We start from the raw sequence: 23,418 nt of genomic DNA, 5'->3' as shown, positions 1-23,418 counted from the left end.
AAATCATGAAAACTAAAAAAAATATCAAACTATTAACTGCAGCAAATGAGGAGGAAACGAGTTCACGTTGGATTCTATCACATAAACACACAGTTAAAGGAAACTTAATGTCTCAGCTGTAGTGACTTTTGTGAGGCAGCAGCAGTGTTAAGGTAAAGAAACAACTCACTACTGACAGGCTGAGAAACACAAGCTGTGGTAAAACAACCACATTTAAGCTTTTTCTTTTTGACGCTGTAACAAATACAACATAATTGTATTTGTTACAGTGTCAATACACACATGATGGTTATCTTATCCAACATCATTCAGAGTAAAACTGTTCGACGCAGAAGAACCGAAACAAACCCTGGGTTTTGTTCTGATTTTGCCAAACTGTACCAGAGGAATGGATTTAAATCAGACATGCTTCATGGAGCTTGGATGCGGATCAAACATTGTTTTTCTTTCTGGAGAATGCGCGGAGGGTTGTGGGATCTTTGCGGTTTGTTGCTTCATTGTCTGCTCCGCTTGTCCCTTTTATTAACTTGTACAAACTTCAGAGGAGAGCATCCAGCTGTGTTCAGTGCAGTGTCCTCCTCCTTCTGGTAGTATCAGTGCTCAGATCATCCTCTGAGCCTGGAGGTAAGATTTGCATGGTTTCATTAAATATACTGAAGTTACTGTACAAAAGCAATCAGCTGACTCTGAGGGGGTCAGATGGGAGGCACTGAACGACCCCAGAGCCCCTCATGCAGGTCAAAGACGGTCAGAAAATGTTAGCACTCCGAATTGCCGTTGTGTATCACTTAAAGGTGTCCCCTGTTTTCTCCTCACCACGACCTTCCTTGTGGTTCCAGTAAATTCGACTCACCGCGATCTGAACCGACAAAACTGACCCTGACTTAATGTCCCCTGTTATCTCATGACCTGATGCGTATACGCCTAATCAGCTATCAGTGTTTGGAATTAAAAAAGACTCGTGTCATTAGACGAACAGAGGGCACAGAGACACCATTCAGTGGTGTGTAACAGGATTTAGATGCCTCCGATAAAGTCCTTCATTTCAGGGGCCAAAGACAAGATTGAATTAGGAACACTGAACTCCTCTGCACGATTAGACCGTTTAAAGGTTTTAATGCATTTGTTTTAGTCTGACCTCAGTGAAACAGCACCCATTTCTCTGAATCTAAATGACTGGAACGTAACTGACAATTTTTCCTTCTGCCCTCTGTTTCTTTGGCCAGTGTTGGGACCCACAAACTCATCTACAGCCTCTGATTTCTTAACGCTTGAGATTAAATCCAATAAAAACATGTCTTAAAGTCTAGAACTTTCTGACTTACCAATGCATAACTTTTCATTCAAATCTTCACTGACCTCAAATGAGGGCAGAGCCTCTGAACTTTTAACTCTTGTAACTTTACCTGTATATACTGTAGCTGCCCAAGAAAGATTGTTTTAATGACATTATGTCAACATAACACATTATAATTAAAGTAACAAAAACTTTCAGTACTCACCTCTCCAAAACCACCTTTTCCTAAAACTCTGTACTGTCTGAATGTATTTTTCGTCACTGGTTGCCTGTTTGACAAAGAGAGAAACTCACTTTAATAAACGTCCATTTTAAAAACCAATGTACACGTGTTTAGAAATGAAATGACATGAAAAAAGGATGTTTAGGAAAGCTATAATGATGATATAGCTGAACCAGTTTAAAACCAGTTTAAAACTTGAAAGAAAAGCAGTGTTAAGTCTGCTCATTTTCCCTTTGTTTGTTTGTTTGTCTCCAATCAAGAAAAACAAAGAATTGCAAACAAACTTTAACTTCAGACACATAAGAGCCGTATACATGTTACACGAAAAACAGCCACGTTTCTTTTATTACTTTATTTTTTTATTTGTCAAGAGAAAAAATTAGAGAGATAGCCAGCTAACTGCTACTATGGTTATCAAACAGTTTGTAGGCTACTATTAGCATATCGGCTATCATTAGTTAAAAGAAACCCAGTTTTATCTATTAGAGCCTCGCTAGCCTGTTAGGAAATTGACTATGAGGAGAAAACTGTTTGGTCAGATGTTCAAGTCGTGGAGATTCTTTGTTTGGTTTTATGGACCAATTTTAACTTTTCGTCTTTGTCTAGCCAATGTTGGCTAATGCTAGCATGAGTGCTTATACAGATAAATTGCTAAAATTTCATTTGTTTTCTAATTGGATGTGTCAATAATTTTTTTGTTTGATTTTTTTTGTCCTCTTAGTCTCTTTGTCAAAGGTAATGCTAATTAGCTATTAGCTTGACATCAGATGCTAGCTATCAGTTAGCTATATAGTCAGTTTTCCTGGGGAGTAGAGAAAACCACTGATATTTGGTTTTAATCACCCATTGATAACTTGAATTAACAGCTATCATCTAAACTTTGTTAGAAGTGATCAACACTGAGTGTCTACTTAATACATCTGATTTAACAATAATCCATTACTTTGGTTTAATAAAAGTAGATTAAATAAGGCTACGTTCACACTGCAGGCGAAAGCGCATCAAATCGGACTTTTTTGACCCTATGCGACCCATATCCCATCATGCTATGACATTGTGAACAGCACAAATCCAACCTGGGCCACTTTCATATGTGGTACTGAATCGATACATATCTGTTTTAGAAAGCGACTGCTGTTTGAACGGTCAAGTCGCATTAAATCCGTCTTTTACGTCACTGACACAGGACAGACGCCAATTATCAGCGCCCGAGAATACATCGTGAACACTTCCTGTCCATCCAGTGAAACTGTTTAGAAGAAAACGTTGGAGAAACGTGAACATTTCATTTGTACTGTATAATCTGCAGATTCTGACAGAAATCTGCAACTATCCTTTGAAGCACCGCTTCTCTAAAACAGCAATAAGGATCATTATTAGGCCAAATGTAAATAACAAAATATCTTTATAACTTAAAGCAAAATTGTGAAACGTAAAGTCAGAAACAAGTCTTTATATTAAGGGCCATCAGTCAAACAATACTGTTGGTCTGGGTCTAAACAGAGCGCGTTGTGTGTGACGTCTTCTTTTGCGCATGCGGCCGCTTTGAGCGTTCACACTAGAGCGCGTTTGCTGTCGCATTTGTAGTGTGAACGAGCAGACAAAAAAAATCGGATTTGATCAAAAAATCAGATGTGAGCATTAAGACCTGCAGAGTGAACGTAGCCTAAGTGTCTTGTTTTGATCTTCAGGTGACCGTTACTTTAATAATGACTTATTGTGTGAAAACTATAAGATACCAGCAGCTCTGCATGCCACCTGTTTGAACAATGCAGTGGTTTGAAATACAGTTTTTCTGTTGACAGACAGTCGTTGGTAAATGGATTGCAGAGAACCGCACACTGTAATAAACACCAGCACCACTGATCTGGACCCTCCTGGGATCAACACTCTCATCTCATCAGCCCTTTTGGGCATTTTGGTCATCCAACCGGGTAATTTAAATGGGCCCTGGGGCACAGGCTCATTAAACCTGATGACTCATTTACTGCTTAATGAGCCATGGGATGAAAATTCTCCTATTTCTTTTTTCACATTTGCATTTTTTAATAATTGGCATTGGGTTGTGTATATTTGCATTAAGCACATGTGACATCCTTGGTGCTTTTATTGGCAAATTTCTCTGCCAACAATCATCTGATGTATTCAAATGGAAATCACAAGGAATATGGAAAGTTACTAGCAACAAAAGCACCACTCTCTCTGCTGCCCTGCATATTAAAACGTGCAGTAGCCCTCACTTTTAATGTGTTAATATCTTTTTATTGACAGTGTTGGAACAGACTCTAATGAAACTCAAAGATTTTCTCCATCTTTCTCTTTAGGCTTTAATAGCGTGTGGACTGATTTCTATGTGATAAGTTGATAAAGTCACACTGATGCTTACGTCCAATTCCCTTTCCTAATTTCCCAGCATCAACAATGAGCAACACTAGCTAGCATTAGCTTACAAACAACACAACTCCACATACAGGCGAAAAACAATCACAGATCCAGCTTCTGATTTAAATTGAGACGCAGCTAGCTAACAGGGTGGGAAGCAAATAATAAATTATTGACATTACTTTGAGAGCCAGTTTCCCCGTTTAGGTTTCTTCACTCTCTCTGACTGCACTCCTGCATCATCAGCTGCTTACTATCAGCCATTACCCAGCCCTGCTAAATCAGCCCCATTAGTCTGCGGGCGTATTCTTCTCTTGAGTTAGTCGGTCTGTCTCGTTTTTCCAGCAAGAGAGCAATCTGCCTGCACGAGAGAAGCTTTTAAGAAGTACTGACAGGGAAAAATTACTTTCCTTCTTGTCGTCACGTCTGACACTTTTCTCTCCTTACTTGAAGCACAAAGATTTTGTTCATCTTTAAGTTCACCAATTAAATCCAAATGTCAGATTTGTTTTGTCCCTTTGTGTCTTTTTGCCTAAGTTAATAAAAGGCAGAGATTCTGAGGTTTATTCAGATTGTGACTCGGTAGCTTTAGTTGAACATTTACTCAAATTTAGGCTTATTTATCAGTTTCTGGCCTCTGATCAGGCTGGAAGAAATTGAGGTATTATGTTTTATAATCTTGTTGGAGACCAAAGGCAAGATGAAAATACCACAATCTCCATTAGGCATTTAATTATTTTCTATCTGAATAAAGTTTAGATTGCTTTACTTTGGTTCTTAGCAGTCCAAGATGGGAGTGTCCCTGTTGGATAAGACTATAATCCTTGTTTTTGTTCTGATCATATTTCTGAGTTAAACTGCAAAAAGTCATTGAGTTTTTAATGCCAGGCAGACAGAAGTACAGGGAGGACTTTTTCTTTTCAGGACTAAATGAGACATAACTGGCAGTCATTAGTTTATTTCTATAAAGAGGTCCAAGGTCTAAGCCCTGTGGGACCCCACATGCTATCTTTAAGTGATGACGTGATGAATCCTGCTTCCAGGCCTAAATTACTCTGTGTTTATTAAGGCTGTTGTGTTTTTAAAGCTCAGTTTTTAAAACCTTACGATGTAACTCCAGCCCAGCCCATGCAGCAGTATATGAATGACTAACCTCGTATTGTGGATGGATTATCTCAGTTGTTCTCCTGACCGGAGTTTGGTCCGTTTACAGCATCCTGCCATGCGATTGCATTTGTCCCTAACCATCGGGAACCCTCACATTAACTTTTATCAAGTGGAAAAAAGCGTTCATCCTCCAGCTTCACTGTGTTTATGTTATGCTAACATAGCTGTGTCGCTAGCCACCATGTAGCACAACATTATATACCAGCTCGTCCAACTTCAGTAACCCTACAAACGTCACTGCTGTTTAGTTTTCTGTCTTTATTTATGTTGGAAGTGATAGCAGAGCTGTACGTTTGAATTTTTCAGAAATGTCTCAGTCAGAGCATGCTATCTCATATTTGGGTGCAAACTAGCGAGCTAACTTCCTGCTAACTTCTAACTCAGTTAAATTTCATAAATCCTGTTTTCATGGATGCCTGGATGTTAAGCTTAATTGTTATACCTGGTAAAGCAGCAACGCTGATCTTTTGAGCACAAACCTGACTATAATTCTTTTAGCCTTGCTGAGCAAAACAACTTCAGGTAAATTTTTTGACTACACTGAGCAAATCAGTGAATTATATTTCCGAACTATAAATGAGCTAAATTTTCTACTGCCCTCTTAGAGTGACTAAAAATGACATGCAGCTTTATGTAAAACAATTTCTTGGCTCAAGCTGTCTCTCTGATAACTGCGTGGAGACATCTTGAATGACCACGACTTTAATCTCTGTCAGTCAGCAGCACGGCAGCCTGGCTTTACTGCTAAAAGAGAACTTCCACTTATGGTGCTCATTTCTCATGATCTTGCCTCATTTAAAGGAAGGAATTCAGAGCTAGTCCTTGAAACTTCAGTCGATGAACTGAGAAGTTTGAGGTCAACAACCCTCCACAGTTCCCGGAAAACCGATCACGCTAAACCCTTTAAAAAAAACTGTTAAACGGCATGTGAGGCTGGAACAAACGAGACTCGTGTTTTATATCTGCTAAACGTGGATCCCTGTAAGATTCCCTGGTTTCACAAGAGTGTTGTTTCCGCTAATCCATCATGAGCAGAAGTTTAAACAATGAAAGCAAAACAGTCTGCAGGATCCAGAGTTTGTTTGCGGCATCGCTGAAGTTTTCAAAGTGGAGACTGGGAACCATCAGAGAAGCAAACAAACCTGACAAAACTGCCATTATGCCATTGTGTGTCGGCTTACTCCACCACAAAGAAATTAACAAAGCACTCATCAGAGCGCGCTTACAGCTGAATACCAGGAATCAGGACCCTGGTGTTTCCTGGGAATCCTCATCAGGAGAAGTCCCTGTGGGAAGTCTGGATTTTGGCTTGTGGATATTTTTCTCAGTGTTGAAAGAAGAAACTATTTCTTCCAATTACTGTGTGCTAAAGTGGCAGCGCAGTCATGTGACAGAATATCCTAAGGGAAAAGTTAAGGTCGCCAGATGTGACCTTGAGTGGTTTCACTGCGTCCTTCGAGCAGCTGCAGGTCGCTTCATAATTAACCAAACATTTCTAAGGAAGCCACACTGAAATCTTAAAAAAAAGTGTGACACACAAGACTAAAGAAGAAGAACTTCTTTCATTGTTGGTTCACAAAGATTTGCTTGATCTCAATTCTCTATAAACAGCTTCCCTTTTACTTTTCTTGCAAATGAGCGATAACAAATTAATTAAATACTAGTGTGTGAGCCCTGCCACAGACTTGTCCAGTATGGCTGCTGTGATAGGCTGCAGCCCTCCCAAAACATGAACTGGTTAGTGGAAAAAAACTTGTTTCTTTTTGCCAAACTGCAGTTCGTTCATAGACCACCAGGGGGCTGTGGCCCACACTTTGAGACTCCCTGCTGTGTCTATTTTCTGGTGTGATTTAAAAACGATCTACAGCGCCATCTGCTGTGTATAAAAACATGGACGTCTCTTTCAGCCAACCAGCAGGGGCCGACTGCTTGATTTTTATAGGAAGTCCAGTTGTTTAAGTACTCCCTGTGCCAGGAGCAGTTGGGTTTTTTCTGTTCTAGGATGTGTATGATGTCACAGAAGCCACACCCACCTTCAAACCTCAAAGAATCCAGGAATAGAAAAGTGTAGCTGAAGGTGAATCGCTGCTCTTGCTTCAGGTATTTAAGAGTTGTTTGCAGGACACGTTGGAGCTGTTTGGAGAGACTGTCATCCTTTGTTTTTCTGTAAACCTGTTATCGCTCAGCACAGCTCTGTGGAAGCGTTTATCTCTTATTTCTGAAGACGTGATTAGACACTGCTCGGTCACACTGCATGATTGAGCAAACGCCCTCGGGTGTTGCTTGAAATTCTGCAGAACCCCTGTAGGCTGTCTGTTCGAGTAGCTACCCCATAGTATTCAACAGAAAAGTGAAACATCCCCATTGAGCAATTTCCAAATCAGATTTTTAAACGTGTGACGGTGATTTTGTTTGTAAAGACTGTTCTCACCCCCCCGGGGAGATTGAAGGACACTGATGAAGCAGCTGAGCGTGTTCATACTGGTCCTGTGGAGGATTTAGTGCCTCTGAAAGCGCCTGAGTTATTTTTTTTTAAGTTGAAAAAGTTGCTGCACACAGAGAGCAGAAAGAAAGAAGGAGAAAGTTGGTGTTTATGCTTAAATGTTACCTCTCCAGCCATTTCCACTGGAGGAACCTGTTGTAGTACATGCTGTCGAGGTAGTCTGCGAAGGGCGCCATGCTCAGGTAGTCGTGGATCAGTCTGGAAAACACACAACACAACAGCTGTCAGTTTCACACTGAATTCAGCTTCATCACTGAGAGATCTCCGATCATTTAAGTCATTTAAGTCAACAATCTAATTATTTCTGCGTCTCCTGTTTGCTGTGACCTGATTGGTCTCGTTGGGTTAAGGTGAACCTCACACTGGACTCAGGAAAATGAAGGATTTTCGGGTATTTTATTCCCTTCATGTGGCCACAAACCCGCCGAGTTGAACATGACTTTGTTGTGAGTTGGGATGTTCCTGGTGACACTTTATTAGTGATTAAACGACTCAGAGGGGCTCAGAGCAGAGCTAATGGTCCTCCACATCGAAAGAAGTCAGTCCATGCTCAGGACACTGAGTAGGACACCTCCCAGCAGACCCCTACTAGGAGGAGGGACATGCTGCAGAGATGATACAACATGTCTGGCTTCAGAGTCCCTCACTGTCTCTGCGGATGAGCTGGTGGAGGTGCTGCTCCATCCTGCACTCAGATAAGCAATATGGACGGATGGCTGGACAACGGAGAGATCTCAGACTAGTCGAGTCATCTAAAAGCCAGACAAAAAAAAGGTACTGTGCAGACTAACTCTGTGGCGAGGCGTGGTCTGTGATGCTGCTGCAGGTGAGATGGACGCACCTGCACGGCATCTGCAATCACCTCGCCAGTGCAAAAGGCTGTGCTGTTGTCATTAGTTTTGTTGTTGTTGGTATGTGTCCGGCTGTGAGCTGCAGCCGAGGTGTTTGAGTGTACAGCAACTGTTAATAAGATGCTGCAAAGCATGCAAACATCGCTGGGTCTGTCGTGGTTTTATCACAAACCCGTTTGCATATTTCCTGTTTTGGATGCTCCTGAAATCCTGCAGGTCTGCCAGTAAACCTCCTCTCTTGCACACACCTCTTCTTCGGTCATCAGTGTCCTCAATGACACTTTGCTTCGATGCACAGGCTTTTTAAATTACAGCGTTAGCCATAAATGTTTCATCCTTGGGTGCCCTGTATGCATCCTGCAGGAAGCCTCCGGTGGAAGTTAGAGGAACTGCAGGTTACCCTCAGGTGGGCAGCCACAGAGTGACCCACACAGAGCTTTGAATGGTCTACTGTCAGCTGTAAGTTGACGCACGATGGCTGCTTTACATTTGCAGTTCAGAGATCGCGGTGTTGATTTTGCCTCTCTGCGCTGCATCACGCCTACGCAGCGATGAAGAGGACGTTACTCAACATGTGAGTGTTGTTAGCACACCGCATCAGAGAAGCAGCATTAAATGTATTCAATAATTTTACAACCTGCTCAAGTCAAACTTTTCTTTTCCTTTTTTTAGTTAGTTTTGTTTTACGTCATCTGCAGCCTGACAAACAGCCACCGATACTGGAGACGTTACAAAGACTCAGGGCTTTAAAATGAACCTGTGATTACTGGAATTTCATTGTCACGCATCTCTCTGTAGTGCTGTCGGCTCTTTGCCTCACATTCTGAAGCACCGTGAGGCGACTGTTGTTGTGGTTTGGCGCGATATAAATAAAACTGAATTGAATTATTGTTGCGTAACAAAAACCCCAGAAACACTCCAGCAAACGTTATTAGACGGAGAACTCTTCGGACGTTTGGTCCTCCTCTGGGTCAATCATAACCCCTCACACACACAACACTCAGGACACAAGTTTGAAAAAACCGTTGACTTTATCACCTTCTAAAAATCGACGCTGCTCTGAACTCTGACTTCAGTTGGACTCGAGCCTTGTGACTTTAAAGACTTCGCACGGGGCCGACATCAAAGCCCGGCTGCCGGTTTCTCTGCAGGGCCCTCGATGTTTACCAGAGATATTTCTGGATAAGCGCTAACGCCGACACCCTCGAAACAAAGGGATGTTTTATTTCACGCAGAATGGATAAAGTCTGTCATATCTGCACAACTGAATCTCTTATATTTGACATTAAGTGGCAATTTCTCTGCCGCGCCTACACAAACAGGGCATTGTTCAAACAAACGCCGATTCGTTTCCAAGCTCATCACACGCTCGGAAAACCTGCAGCTTCTCAAACGTAGATGTAATCACATTTTCCTTCATGTGTCCATAAAATGAAGCGTCTGAGTAGGAAGATTCTGGGGGAAATCTTTTTTTTGTGACGCAGAGACAAAACGCACATCACTGCCCATCCACAGAGTCGGGTTAAAGCGGCAGCAGGCGAAGCAGAATATTCCAGATCTTGTGGTATTCCCAGTAAAGTGAAGCAGCTTGGAGTTGAGATAGGATCTGGATGCGGCACATTCATCTTTCTGTCTGACGCTGCTCGTCTTATTTTGTTGGAGTCAGCTGTTGGTGCCGTTACTCGTGTGTTTGACCATCATCAGGTAAATGCTGACGCCATAAACGAGTCCTAGAGTTCAAAGGCTTTTTGTGAGAAAGCGTGAACAAAAAGAACAGCTGTTGTATTTTAAATATTTCGAGGTAAAAGAATACATTTGACTCAGCTGATTTAATTTATTTACCCTGAAACGGAAACTGTTTCTTACTCCAGTTTGTAAATGGTGCTGTGGGGATCCCAGCTTTACTCAACTGCAGTGAAAGGGAAGGTTAAAAGTACTGATTGAGTCAACAACCATATTATTTTGGTTTTATGGGTTTCCACTGTGGTTTGTAAACTCTGATGTCATTAGATGTACATTAGAGTCAGGAAATAACACCTCGGCCTGTTCGTGGGTTTCCTAATAATAATATCTGGTGACGTCTTTGGTTGGCGAATGGTCTCAGCTCTGAATGTTTCCTTTTCTGATTTTCTTTGAAAACAGTTTGTTATGGACTGGTTTCACTGGTCTGGATCACTGAGATCAAACTAAAGTAACTCGGTGTATCGTTTCCAGTTTGAAGCGCACCTGTTTGTGTGATTTTTGGCTCTTAGGGCGCTTCAGGAGGCCGGGTCAGGTTCTCGTGACCCGTGCTGCTGAACAGACTGAGGATTCTTGTTTCAGCCTCAGGGCTGCTTACTCCGGACTGTAAGGTGTGTGGGGGGGTCTCAGATTTAATTTCTTTGATTTATCTAACAACTTAGGTTTTACATTTGTGTTACAAGTCACTTTTTGTTTATGTGTGTTTTTTGGTAGTATCCCCTTGCCCAGTGAAAACCTCTCAACCTTAATGTTCCTGGGGTCCGGGGTGAGCGAGAGTCCGAACAAGCACATTAATCAAACCTTAAAAAAGCTGATCTGATTAAACTGGGGAAATATATCCAAAAGAACAGCAAACGAGTCCTTAAAAACCCTGCAATCTTACTTGGTGCAGTCCTTGAAGAGGTCTTTGCAGGCCTCCTGCTGCAGCCTCTCTGTGCACTGAGCCATCATGGCCTCCTCCACCTCAGGCACGTGGTCCTCTGACTGCACAGGAAAAAACACATGAAATCCAGGTGAAAACAGTGAATCAGCTCCGACTGTAACTCTGACAGAGAGAGCTGGACGGATGAGGTTTGAGACGGAGCTGGGAGGTGTTTGTGTTCGTCTGCAGGTTCAGACCTGCACGTTCGCGCTCACACAGAATTAGCAGGAAACATCAGGGCGGAGCTTCAGCCTGAACCGAGGCCTGAACTACGAGGCGAGGCCAGGATTTCTTTCTGTTATCTGGCTTCACTGATCCTGACACAGGCAATGACCAATCAGAGTATCAGAAGCACAGATGCTGGTCAGGCATCAGACTACCTATCTCACCTGGCCTGGAAACACCTGAGGTAGAGAGAAAAGACTTTTGACCCTCTTACTATCAAACACAGAGATCTGATTGGTCAGCAGGCGGTGATCTCTTATGTCAAACATAACCTTCGCCTGCTGAGAAGTGAACCACCTTCATGACACTGAAACTTCAGGATTATCCTGAACCTCACAAACCCTGCTTCATAGTTCAGGCCTCAGGACTGCAGGTAGTTACATCATCATAAGGTCAGCCAATGAGTGGCTCTGCTCCCATCATCATCCATCATCAGCTGATTAAATCTGATTTTCCATCAGATTTCCTTCTTGACGAGCCGGACTGAGCGCTTCCTCCTGAGTGATGCGTTCAGGGACGCTCTAGAGGCAGGTGTTTTTAAAATTCAACCACAGTGGGGGCGTTTAACAGAAGACAGTCGAACCTTCTGCTACAAAACTGGCTGAAAAAATAATAACAGTAAAAAACTAAAAAATACAAATAAATTTAGCCCTTTGTCCAAAACTCAGTGACTCTATTCAGTCTGCTGTGATGACGAGTTTTATTAATTTAATAATTTACATGTATTTTGAATAAAATTATAAAATAAATCTATACTGCACACTGTCACAGCACACTGGTACCGACAGACAGAAACAATGTAAAACATGGAAAAGATTTGACGACTTTTGGTCTGATATTTTTGTCAATGAATGCATCATTAATAAAAGTTTAAATCACTCCTACAGAGCTCCTCTGCTACTTTGACAACAAAACTGATGTTTTGTTATCAAATTCAAGATCGTCCAATGCAATAATTTTCTTTAAACATCACAGTTTGGACACTTTTCGGGTGATTTTTGTATTTTCTTATGTTTGTGACACATTTAATGACCAAAAGCCAGTGGAAACCTTTTGGTCATTTGATGGTCGTTGGTCTTCAGTTTGGGCTTGTTTCTATATCTTCCTGCTTCAGAGGGAAATGAGCTTTGAGCTATCTCCGATCCTGTACATGTGGGCAATAAACAAAAATACTAACAGATATCATCCTAATAAAAATAAAACCATGTCAGACCTGACAGGAAACATCAGAAAGTACCTTTGGGTTGAAGTATTTTTCGATGAGCTCCTGTCCGCACTCCTTCCTCTTCTCATCCGGTGTCACCTCGTAATCCGCCTGCAGAGAAATGCACACATCAGCATGCTGTCAGCAGGCGCTAATACTCAAATAACACAAAACTGTGCTCAACTTATTTCAGTGAATTCATTTACTGCCATGACCTGAGTTTACTTTTTGTTTGTGACATTATGTTCTAGGGCCTTTGTATTTCTTAGTACGAAGAAAGTTTAACCAAGAAGGCTTTAGCGCCTGAACCTACACAGGTAGCTTTTAGCATTAAATCCAAGCAAGTCAATTTTAATGTTTGAGGCAAACTCAGTAACTTATCAATTATTGCTGAGTATTTTTTAATCACTTGAAATAAAGTCGTTTTCGTAATTAGGGTTAACCAAGTAATTCTTAGCAATTAATAATAATCAATTAGCTTTTAGCTACTGATGCTAACCAAGTAGCATTTAGCAATTGACGCGAAACAGGTTGCTTTTAGCATTTGAGGCTAAGTAGTTTTTAGCAATTGATGCTAACCGGGTTGCTTTTAGCTTCTGAGGCTAAGTAGTTTTTAGCAATTGATGCTAACTGGGTAGCTTTTAGCATTTTAAACTAACTAAAGAGTTTTTAGCACTTAAGACAAACAAGGTAGTTTCTGGCATCTCAAGCTAACTAAGGAGTTTTGAGAATTTCTGCACTACAATGTGACACTGCCAGACCTTCACAAAGAGAAGAGTACCAGGATGTGGTTTTCAGTTTCAGCATTGCCAGAAAAATGTGGTTAAAAACATTTATTTTATTTGGGTTTTACCATGTTGCTGCTAGCTGTATTTTTTTTAGCATCCTGTCATCAAAACACCTGACTAATAATAATGGATTGCATTTATATAGGCTATCTAAACAGAGTTAGAGAAGTGTTTGGGTTAAAGTGAACTCTTTTTTTTTTTTTTTTTTTTTTTTTTCCACATAAGCTCATTTTTACATGCATTTCTGCATATGACCACTAGATGTCATTTCATTTAAAAACATAACTCAGTCATTAATTTGGATCTGATGAAACTGTGAATATATGATGACAGTATTGAAGGCCCATATTATTGAATGATTGCTCAGCTGAACTACCAGCTTCGTGTGTGTCCCCTGCAGCCTCCTCTCGGCTTCAGAAAACCCACTTTATGAGTTAATTGAAGACCTTTTGTAGCCCTCCTCCCCCACACCCGAACCGATTGCATCTACTCCTCCCTGTGAATGACCTGCAGTAAACTGAGCCTGACTGGAAAACCCCAAAGTGCTTCCTCTCCCCTCTGGCAGCGAGAGCCTGTAAACTAATGCTAAGTGACAGCGGAGACGGTTCAAATCTCATTTTCCCCTCTCCATCTCGTCCTCTCGCAGGGCTCTCAGAGACGAGACGGGAAGCGGTTGTGGGGTAAAAGGGAGCATAATTGCTTCGAATGCGAGTTAAAAACTGCAAAGCCATCAGACTGGAGTCAGCTGAGCAGAGCAGACTGCCTTCATTAACCTCCTCTACCTCAGCTGATAGGACTGCAACCATTACCTGATCCACTTTAACAAATCATTTCTACTGTTAATAACACCAAATTGGCAAAACTTAAAGAAATGCAGGCTTAAAAGGTTAATCTGACATTACCTCAACCTGATGAGCCTCCGCAGTTACAACCTGACAGCTTTCATTTGTTTTTACTACTTTCCCATATTAGCAGGTGAAATTTGACTTACCCTTGCCCTTACCTAAGCTCAGACAGGATTAGCCATGAACCAGGACAGTTAATATTAAAATAATCCCACACTTCCTGTCTGAATAATGTTTGTTTTTGTTCTGAGTGTGATACTGTCTGACAGGTCAAAGAGCTCTTTATGCTTCAAACCCTCATTTGTTATGAACTTTTGCACAGAGATTCATGGTCTCTGCAGAGTGAACCCTACAAACACTGATTATCCTCTGACTTTACCGTATCACCAGCAGGTGGTTTCAGATCAGATTTTAAGATTTTGGACTTGTTCAAACTTGTTATTGCACTGACTGGATAGATTTCCCAGGGGATGAACCCTCAACTCAAGACAACATGCAGCGGCTCTATAAAACTGAAATATCTTGAGTGTAATCACATGGACTGGATTTTTGTAAACACATCCCGAGAGGATAATCACAGATGACAGTGATGAATTACTGATATTTAACACGTAGGGACATCTACAAATCTGGGGACCCTGGTCCCCAGAAAGTCCTCGTTCAAAAAAATCATCAACAAATTCATGACTAAAAAACCTGAACATCAGGATTCCCGGCTAAACCCTTAATTCAAACCTTCCCCCTGACGAACCTGGCTCTTTAAACTGCGTCTGGTCCCTGAAGTTGTGAGGACCACTCTGAATGTCCTCATAAAGCAGAAATGTCCCCACTGTAATGGTTTTAGATACACAAACACACTGTGTGACCTCGTCTGCTGCAGTAAACGAGTCGTAACTCGCTCCGCTCACTTCAGGAATGCTTCCCTCACACTTTGTTTCATTCCCACCGGAGTGTGTGTGTGACGGGGATACAGCATGGGAGGTAGGAAAGAGCGACTCAGTGACGCAGATTGTTCCCAGAAGTCAAGAGATCCGGTATTTCATTAAACAGATATTAAACCCTACTTCCTCCTCCTCCTCATCTTCAAGTGCTCCATTTGGGCATTCAGGGTAATTAAACTCACCAATCAGCTTTTGGAAGGGTCAGTTCACCCGGAGAAAAAAAGAACATTTTCCCACAGCTCGGCGTTGGCCTGCTTGGACAGTTGGGGCACATGTGCATTTATTTTGGGCGACTCGAATCCTGAAAAAACTGTTTATGTATCACAGCAGAAAAAAGCATAAATAGGCCACTTTACCGTGCCCTGTTACTGTGTGTTACTTCCTGCTGTAAACTGAGAGCAGCATTTAGCTGATAATGAGCTAACTTCCTTTATCAATGTGAGTCACTGGAGGCCAAAAATCAGCTAAAAGTGAGTGACTATTGTGCATGTAGTGCTATAATCACAGCGTTTAAATGTCAAAGTGTTCGTTTCCTGTTAAAGGCCTGCTGTATATTCTACCTCATTTCCTGTCATATATCGGGTGCTTGTATTAAAGCTACTAAATAACGATGTTACACCCGGTGCAGTTTAGAGAGCAGTACAGAAATCACTGCCTCGTTCCCTAACAGCATCAATGACAGGAATGACCCAGGGTTTCTTACAGGAGCGCCTCCTCCACCTCCTCCACCTCCTCACAGCCCTGAACAATGAGGTCTTCAAACTGCCTGAAGCAGATCTAAACAACACATTAATCTAACTGATTAATTACAAGCTGTAGTTAAATGTCAGATCCTTGCACACACTGATAAGTGTACTAACTCAGTCAGCCTCTTTCACTGTTGCAGTCATACTGACCTCACAGCTTAAAGCAAACACACATTAATAAACAGCTGTATCACACTTTTCCTGCCACACAAACCCTCAGATGATACTTTCAGTCTGTATTGTTTAAACTCAGAAACAGTTTTCTAATAATACAGTTTAATCGTGTCTGTTCCTCTCTGCTGTCAGCTGACCTCTCCGTCTCTGATTGGTCACGCTGTTTTCACGTTAATGCGTACGTGGGAGGCTGATAAACCCTGGGCTTACAGGACAGTCTGAACCCTGCAGAGAAAGATGCTGAGGCACACAAAGAGAAGAGGTCAGACGAAGACGGCTCTGCTTACCACGGCGTCCAGGAACTTGACGCAGCGCTTCAGCTCGGCTCGAGTCTCGCAGAACTGCCTGAAGAGCAGCCGTCCGATTGGCTGCCGCTCGCAGAGGCTGCTGTAGTCCTTCTCTGCAGAGACACGGAGGCAAGCGAGGTCATCGTTACACAGATCTGAATCAAACCGCCGGCACTGTTTTACAGGAGGCCTGCCTACACTGATGGAAGAAACAATTCTCACATACTTCGTTTATCTGGACACAAACGTGCACGTTATTTAATCCAGAATCAGTCTGTGAATGCTCTCAGGTTAAGCCCATTGCACACTGAGCGTGCTGCGAAGGAGCAACGCAAAACTTTTCAGATGCAAACTGATTTTATGCAGAAAATAAACCTCAAAGCGAGCACACTGATGTCCGATTGATCGGATCTGATCAATCGAGCTTCATCCAGCAAACTCAGGTGGAGTAAAAGGCTGGATTAAGAATAGGCGAGTCCAAATGCAGGAAAGATGTTTGGTGTGTAGAGGTCTTTGAGGCCCCTGAAGGACACAAGGATGAGTTTAACTTTGGTGCTTTTTAACATCTTTTTCCATCATTTTTAATCCTCAGAGCTTCATAAGATCAGGAAGCAACTTTCAGAGCTCTGTTAAAAACTGCAACCAGATGCATCCAACACCCACTCCAAAGGTCACAATCTAAACACAAACTCTGGGTTCTTTTCTATAACAAACTTCAAGCTTCAAATTAAATCAGACCCTCACAGGAAGTACAAAGTCGCACGCAACCTTAACCACACCTTACACCCTGTGACTATTTACAACGTAGAAAATTCATCAGATGAAATTTGCTTTCGACACAGTTTTTCTTTCCCAAACATTTTTACTTCCTTCTAAATAAAAGCTGACTTTTTATAACATAAATAATAAAGTTCCTGCAAGCAAAACTGCAGGTTTATGCAAATATGCTGGTATTTGATTATTCCATGGATCAGTGTCGTTCCCTGTTATGCTGTGAGCCGGCACCAAATGTGCTCTTACTATCTTATTATTACTGTTGTTTCTGATGTACTGCATTATTAGAAGGCTCTAGAAAATGAAAGTCAGATGGACGCTTATTTCTCCATGTAGAGAATGGAGGTTATGAAATGTTTTCTGAGGAAGGAAACATGCTCAGCACATTTGTGAGGCAGGAACTGTTGTGAAAGACTGAATGCTAAAGAGGCAGCACACTTTTTTATAGGAATAAAGGAGCAGGCCTCCCTCAGTGAGCACTGGAGCTCCTGTGACTGACGGAGGAGTAAACCTCTCTCTGACTTGCTGAAGTGTCGCATTGATCAGTCTGACCTTTTCGCTCTTTTCCTCGTCTCTCACGCCGACCGCCCCGATCGTCAGTGAATCACATTTGCTTGTGCGTGAAGCTTCCTGGGTTGTTTTGCATCTGTACGAGTCTCAGATGCAAATCCACGTTTCCTTGTTAGCGTTTCTATTTTTTTCCTCAAACACAGCTGGACAGATGAACTGAAACGACCCCAGATATCAATCTAAAGCCTCCTGATGCGAGTATGTTTTTGTTCTTGGTGTACATGTGACTGTCGCTACAACAGCAGCACAGCCTCGAACGGCTCACGTAAACAGACATCAGTGTTACTGAAATCATTCTCTTCTGGTTCCACAGTGAATATGGAATAAAAGACACGATAACCTAAAGTTTCGACTCTTTGAACTGTAACCAATCAGCAACTGAGATCAAAATCAAATCGTTACAAACGGACAGAATATTGTATCGCTGTCAGGCCCAAACACTGGCCCAGTTCAACTGAATCCTTAACCCAGTGCATCACACCGACTTCAATAGATGCCGAGCTACAGCAGGGTGTCATCTGCATATATAATAATAAAGGTTGTTAGATTTCAGCCTCTTGTGTCGACATTTGTCAGTGAGCGTTGTTACTGCTGTGAAGCGTTTTAATCCAAACTACTGTCTTACTCTAAACCCGAGTTTTATCTGACAGAGGCGTCGTGTCAGGGTTGTAGATTTAATAGCCAAGTTACGCCAACAGACTGAAGTTTCATTCATAAAACCAGCTGCAGGAGTAAAAAGATGCTGTTTGCTTTGTGGGTGATGTAATCCGTGTCATCTTTTTGTCTCCCTGCCCGGCTCAGTAGATGAACATAACTCGGGTGGAGCGCCCCTTCGATTGTTACTCTGCTGAGTCATTTCCTTTTGATGACCCACTGACTGATGGTTACTGATGCCTTGTTCCGTCAGGTTCTCCTCTGTTTCGTCCTACTTTGAGATTTTCTGCTCTAGTTGTCTCTGCTCTGCCCTTTGTCCCGCTCTCCTCTCCTCTAATGATCTCTTCTCTCTCTGATGTTCCACTTAAGTCCCGCTGCAGCGAGAACAGAGAAGCTAAGTGTGCGGCAAAGGGAATAAATCTGTGGATGACAAAGGACACGAAAGAGAGAAAGACGAGAAAAAGGCCGTTCCAAGTCTTCATATCTACAAACCCACTGTTTTCTTTACAAAAGGGACATAAATTACTTCATTACAGTTCATAAAGTTACTTAGGCAGTATCAGACGCTTGCATCTCAAAGTTCTGGGAATTCTCCGAATAATCATTATCTCATTATGGCTGATTACGGACGTTTTGAGACATGATAGGAGTTGTGATATACATGAATGGAGATCCAGGGCTGTAGAGAACATGCTGTACATTAACACGCAGAAAACAAAGAGGCCTCTGTCGGGTGTCCTGTTGGCTTCGAAGGCCCTGCAGTGAAAGTGAGTTTCAATCCAGACCAAAGCACGACAGAGTGCCTCCAACACTTTATGCAGCGTCACACTGATATTAAGTTTGTTCTAGAACGAGCTGAACAGCTATCAATAACCAACAGGAGGAAAGGTCAGCAGAAAAAGCCAGAGTTACTGTTTCCTTCCTTTCACAATAGCTTGGTAGGAAAATCCAAGCAGATTAGCAGCGTCTGAAATACTCAAACCAGCTCGTCTTCAAAGTCAGGGAAACCTTCCTCATTCTGGGGCTCAGACTGAACTTCAGCAGGTCATCTTGAGCTGCCACCGTGTGATTGGATGTCTGTGTTAATGACCAGTTGAACAAGTGGATGGTGAGTGTATATATTGTAGGATGTATTTGGTAAAAGGAAGCAGTAAACCTCAGAGCAGCAGCAGCACAATAAAAAATATTATTTTCATTAAATCCTACTTAACCCCTGATTATCAATGTCTATGAATCTTAGATATTAGCACTTACATAGAAAAGTGCTATATAAGAACCAGAGCAGTTACCATACTTTATTTTATCGCTCTGGAAGTTGCTGCATGATTACAGCATCACCACCCTGACGAAGCAGCCGGCTCCCTCTTCCTCTCTCTGGGTTGCTCGGTTCTATTTAAACCATAAACATCTTCCTATGATTCAGCAGCTGAACACTGGAACCAGTGTGGACCTACTTTACTGTAATATCATGTTACTCTAATGGCCTCTTATGAGGACTGAGGAGGAGGGGAAGGGGGAGGCGGAGGAGAAAGCATCAATCGAGACTACAGATGCTTTCATTTGTGCAGAGGAGGCCGTGCGGTGAAACTCCCTGCACGTGTTTCTCAGGTTCAGCGAACAGCAGAGTCACCGGGGCACAAACAGACAGAAAAACACACTTTGTGTTTTGCTGCATTTCAGACCAGCCTGCGACTGCACTGCACACAACAAGAAAGCACATGTCCGAGTGCAGTGCAGGGCCAATCTTCAGTTTTTTGTTTTTAATTGGTGCTGGTGAAATGTGTTGTAACAAAGGGAGAACATCTGTAAGATCTCTGTTGTGCAACATAGAAATGTCTCACGTTGCTTGCGGCATAATTACATAACAATAAATGATGTTCGTATCAGGGGATGAGAGGAAAAAGAGTCTCCTGAATATCTTCCTCCCACTCGTCTTCGTTCTTCTGGTTACAAAAAAGTCTCGAGGATGAATCGTGACTTCCTTCTTCGTCTGTCGGCTCACGTTCTAATCCTCTGTTTTTACCTATCAGCCCTGCAGCACCTCTGCTCCCCTCTGTGGGACATCAGCATTTCAAACCGTACTGTATGTGGTTTTAGTGCTGAGCTTCTAACTTCCTGTGTGTGTTTGACTGAACTCATTCAAATCCAAACTTATTTGCATCGGCCCTTCCAGGGAAACAAAAGAAGCAGCAGCAGCACCTCGAGTGTGAAATGGCTCATCTTTATTTCCTTATATTTTCACATCAGCAGGAAGTCTTTAATTATGTTAAGTACGTGTCTAAAAGAAGCCAGATGCAGTGATGATTAGGAAAATCAGCAGATGAGCTGGAAACGGAGTGGTCACGTTATTCAATAAGCTGCTGCCTCTCCTGCCACAGCCTAACCAAAGGGAACGCCACCGCTTCAGATATATTCATATTAGCCTATTAATAATATCAATAATGTCCTGGTGCTGCTCTGAGCCTGACGGCCGTTACAGCTGCTCCTGTTGGTGTTTTTCCAGTTTACTCTGGAGGCAGAGTGTCGTCACCGGACGATGGCCCGTAGTCTCCGAGCAGAGGCTACTCGGAGCTAAAAGGAAGTCTGTTCCTGCCATCGTCACGTGGAATGTGAGGTGTTTGGACAATGATATGGAAGAGCTGCATGAGTTGATTACCCACCGAGGTTACCACACTGGAACTGCCAGGAGGGCCGTTCTGAGCCTGTCCTGTAACAACAGCACGGATGCTAAAGACAAGTTGTTACCTTTCAACTGTTTTTCTAATTTTAAGTAAGATTCGGCCAAATAATTATTTAAGGTTGATTTTAAAGGTTTCATCAATGATTTAACACAAACACGTTCGACTAAACTACAAAGAGTTAAACAAAGCACAGTAACTACAAATGGAGTTATGAAAGAAGAAGAACATGAATTGTGGGGTTAGCTGTATTAAAATGAAGGCGGTGTAAAAACAGAGCTGACCTCAGAGCTGCTTCAACACATTTTAAATAATTACTGTAAAAGCAGAACAGTTTATCATCTGCCTCTGATCATCAAACCTGAAGCCGTCTCAGCTTCACCTCTTCAGGCCTGACATACGTTTGGGTGCCGCTCTGTATTTGCTCCGTTTAGTTCTCCACACTCTGGACTTCAGCTACTTCAGCTCTGCACCGGTCCTCCACCCACTCAGTCTCGCACTCCCTGCTGTAGTGGTTTTATATGAATGTGTATAGGTCAAAATGACGCCCTCTGCAGCTCTAGCTAAACTTTCTCTTCCTTTTGACGATGAGAGTTAAACAGGGTTTAAAACGACCGCCTTGGCATTTCCGGTGTTAAACACAGTGTGAACGTATCTGTGTGGACGGGAATGTTAATCTGGTAAAAAGAAAAGATGAAGAGTCCACGCTGTGATTAGTAAATGGGGTAAGCCCGAACACGTTATTGAGACAGGGATGTTTCTGGACTGGAACCTGTGGTATACGCTTGGGGAAACCTGAGTGATGAAACGTGTCACATTGTCGTTGCTGTTGCTGAATCATGCAGAGTTTTGTTTACCAAATGGCTCAACTATCCGACCGATTGTGCTTACGTGCATAAACAAAGGCCCATTTTGAGTCCGGAGACGTCTTGAATGACTATTTGAATATTCAAAAATCATGACCATCCCTACAAGCAAAATAAATATGTTTTCTGTCTCTTGCACGCTCTACTCAGGTGCCACCCTTGCTTTAACCAAATTGAGTATTTCCAGTAGTGAAAACACATCTGGATCAGACTGTTTCCTGATACATGTGAGCAAAGTACAGCTTTGGAAAATGTCCTGACATTTTAGCTCAGTTAGCTTCACTGCTCCACGAACTTCCCAAAACAGTTAACAGTAAACTGAACACGACCCTGGAGGCATGCCCCCGGGAGCTGGTGAATGGATGTATTAAGCAATAGAAACCTGTAAGACTTGAGCGTATGTGCAGTCCTTGACTTCTTTGGTGAACTTTGGTTTACCAGTAACAAACATGTGCTGTACTTTAGTCCAGCTTGCCCACCTGTCGCCGCTCTGTGCCTCGAGCCATATTAAGTTTTATAACAAGTCATCAGCCCAGCTCCGCTGCTTCTTCCTCTTCTTTCTTCCTCACAATGTGTCCTATGTGTCTGACTTGCCCCGCCTGGGTACCATGGATGCAACCATGCCTCTGTACACAAATCACACTGATATCACATGCTGCTGCTGCTGCTGTTAGGCAGCAACTTAAAGCAATTGTTTTTATGCACATGACCTCGGTTATTTATTCTAATCAAACATCAGGGACGACTGTGAAATAAAAGCCCGTCTCTAATGCTGGACAGTGGCCTCCTGCAGCTAAGATAAATATGGGATATGGTTACTATTTAAGGAAACAAAGTCATGAGAACCAAACCAAGTAAACCACAGTTCATGCTTTGGTCACATATCTTCTGACCGTCACATCTGGACATTTCCATCCAATTTTGTGAAGCAAAAATCATAAACAAGTTGACATAAACACAACGCACGAGGCGCACATGTGCCAGAAACTGCAGTTCCTCTGACGTCGCATTTCGGCAGCTCCAAATGTCCATCAGTCTTCATAGAGTCGCATGTTAAAATGTTCAACTTTAACAAGGAAACGAACGTGTTTACAGCCTGATACAAGTTTGGGTATTTCCCAGTCAATGACAACGTTACTGTGGGCGAAGTTTTATAAAAGCTTGAAGTTTGACAGGAACCATGTTTGAGCTCATCGTGTCTTTTGGGGCTTTTCAAACAAGTTACTGAACCAATAATATAAGTGAGTGAATTTGTAGACGATTATTAGCTGGCGCTAATTAGCAGATGTCTTTGTCTGTGTTGCACATGTTGCCCAAATATGGTCACTTCTGGGTGCAACAATCCAACATGACAGTGCAAACACCGAGGTTTCAGTGACGTTACAGTGCCTGCATCATTCTACTTCATGCTTTCTGAAGTTAACATGCACACAGGCTTCTTACCCCCAAAAATGTGAGACAGTCAGCGGACCTGCACTTTTTTGAGCTGACTCAAAGCTCTTTACACCACAAACCACCGTCATTCATTCACACAGGACTTTATTCTTTAGAAAAAGCTACTGTGTGCAAGTTTTATCTATC

The 23,418-nt window shown here is 42.3% G+C and overlaps 1 protein-coding gene across 1 annotated transcript in view; it reads right to left on the bottom strand.

Moving 5' to 3' along the window:
• Nucleotides 1-23,418, bottom strand: part of grk6 (G protein-coupled receptor kinase 6) — a 48,119-nt gene that overhangs the window by 10,524 nt on the left and 14,177 nt on the right. The window contains exons 3-7 of the mRNA XM_040032566.1: nt 16,296-16,408; nt 12,548-12,625; nt 11,047-11,147; nt 7,678-7,770; nt 1,503-1,566 (exon numbers count right to left, since the gene is read on the bottom strand). Of these exons, the coding sequence (XP_039888500.1) occupies nt 1,503-1,566; nt 7,678-7,770; nt 11,047-11,147; nt 12,548-12,625; nt 16,296-16,408 (449 nt within the window). The remainder of the gene's footprint in view (nt 1-1,502; nt 1,567-7,677; nt 7,771-11,046; nt 11,148-12,547; nt 12,626-16,295; nt 16,409-23,418) is intronic.

Source organism: Simochromis diagramma, unplaced genomic scaffold, assembly GCF_900408965.1.
Source record: "Simochromis diagramma unplaced genomic scaffold, fSimDia1.1 OVJJ01000216.1, whole genome shotgun sequence".
NCBI classification, from domain to species: Eukaryota; Metazoa; Chordata; class Actinopteri; order Cichliformes; family Cichlidae; genus Simochromis; species Simochromis diagramma.
This window is presented reverse-complemented; position numbering and strand designations above follow the sequence as displayed.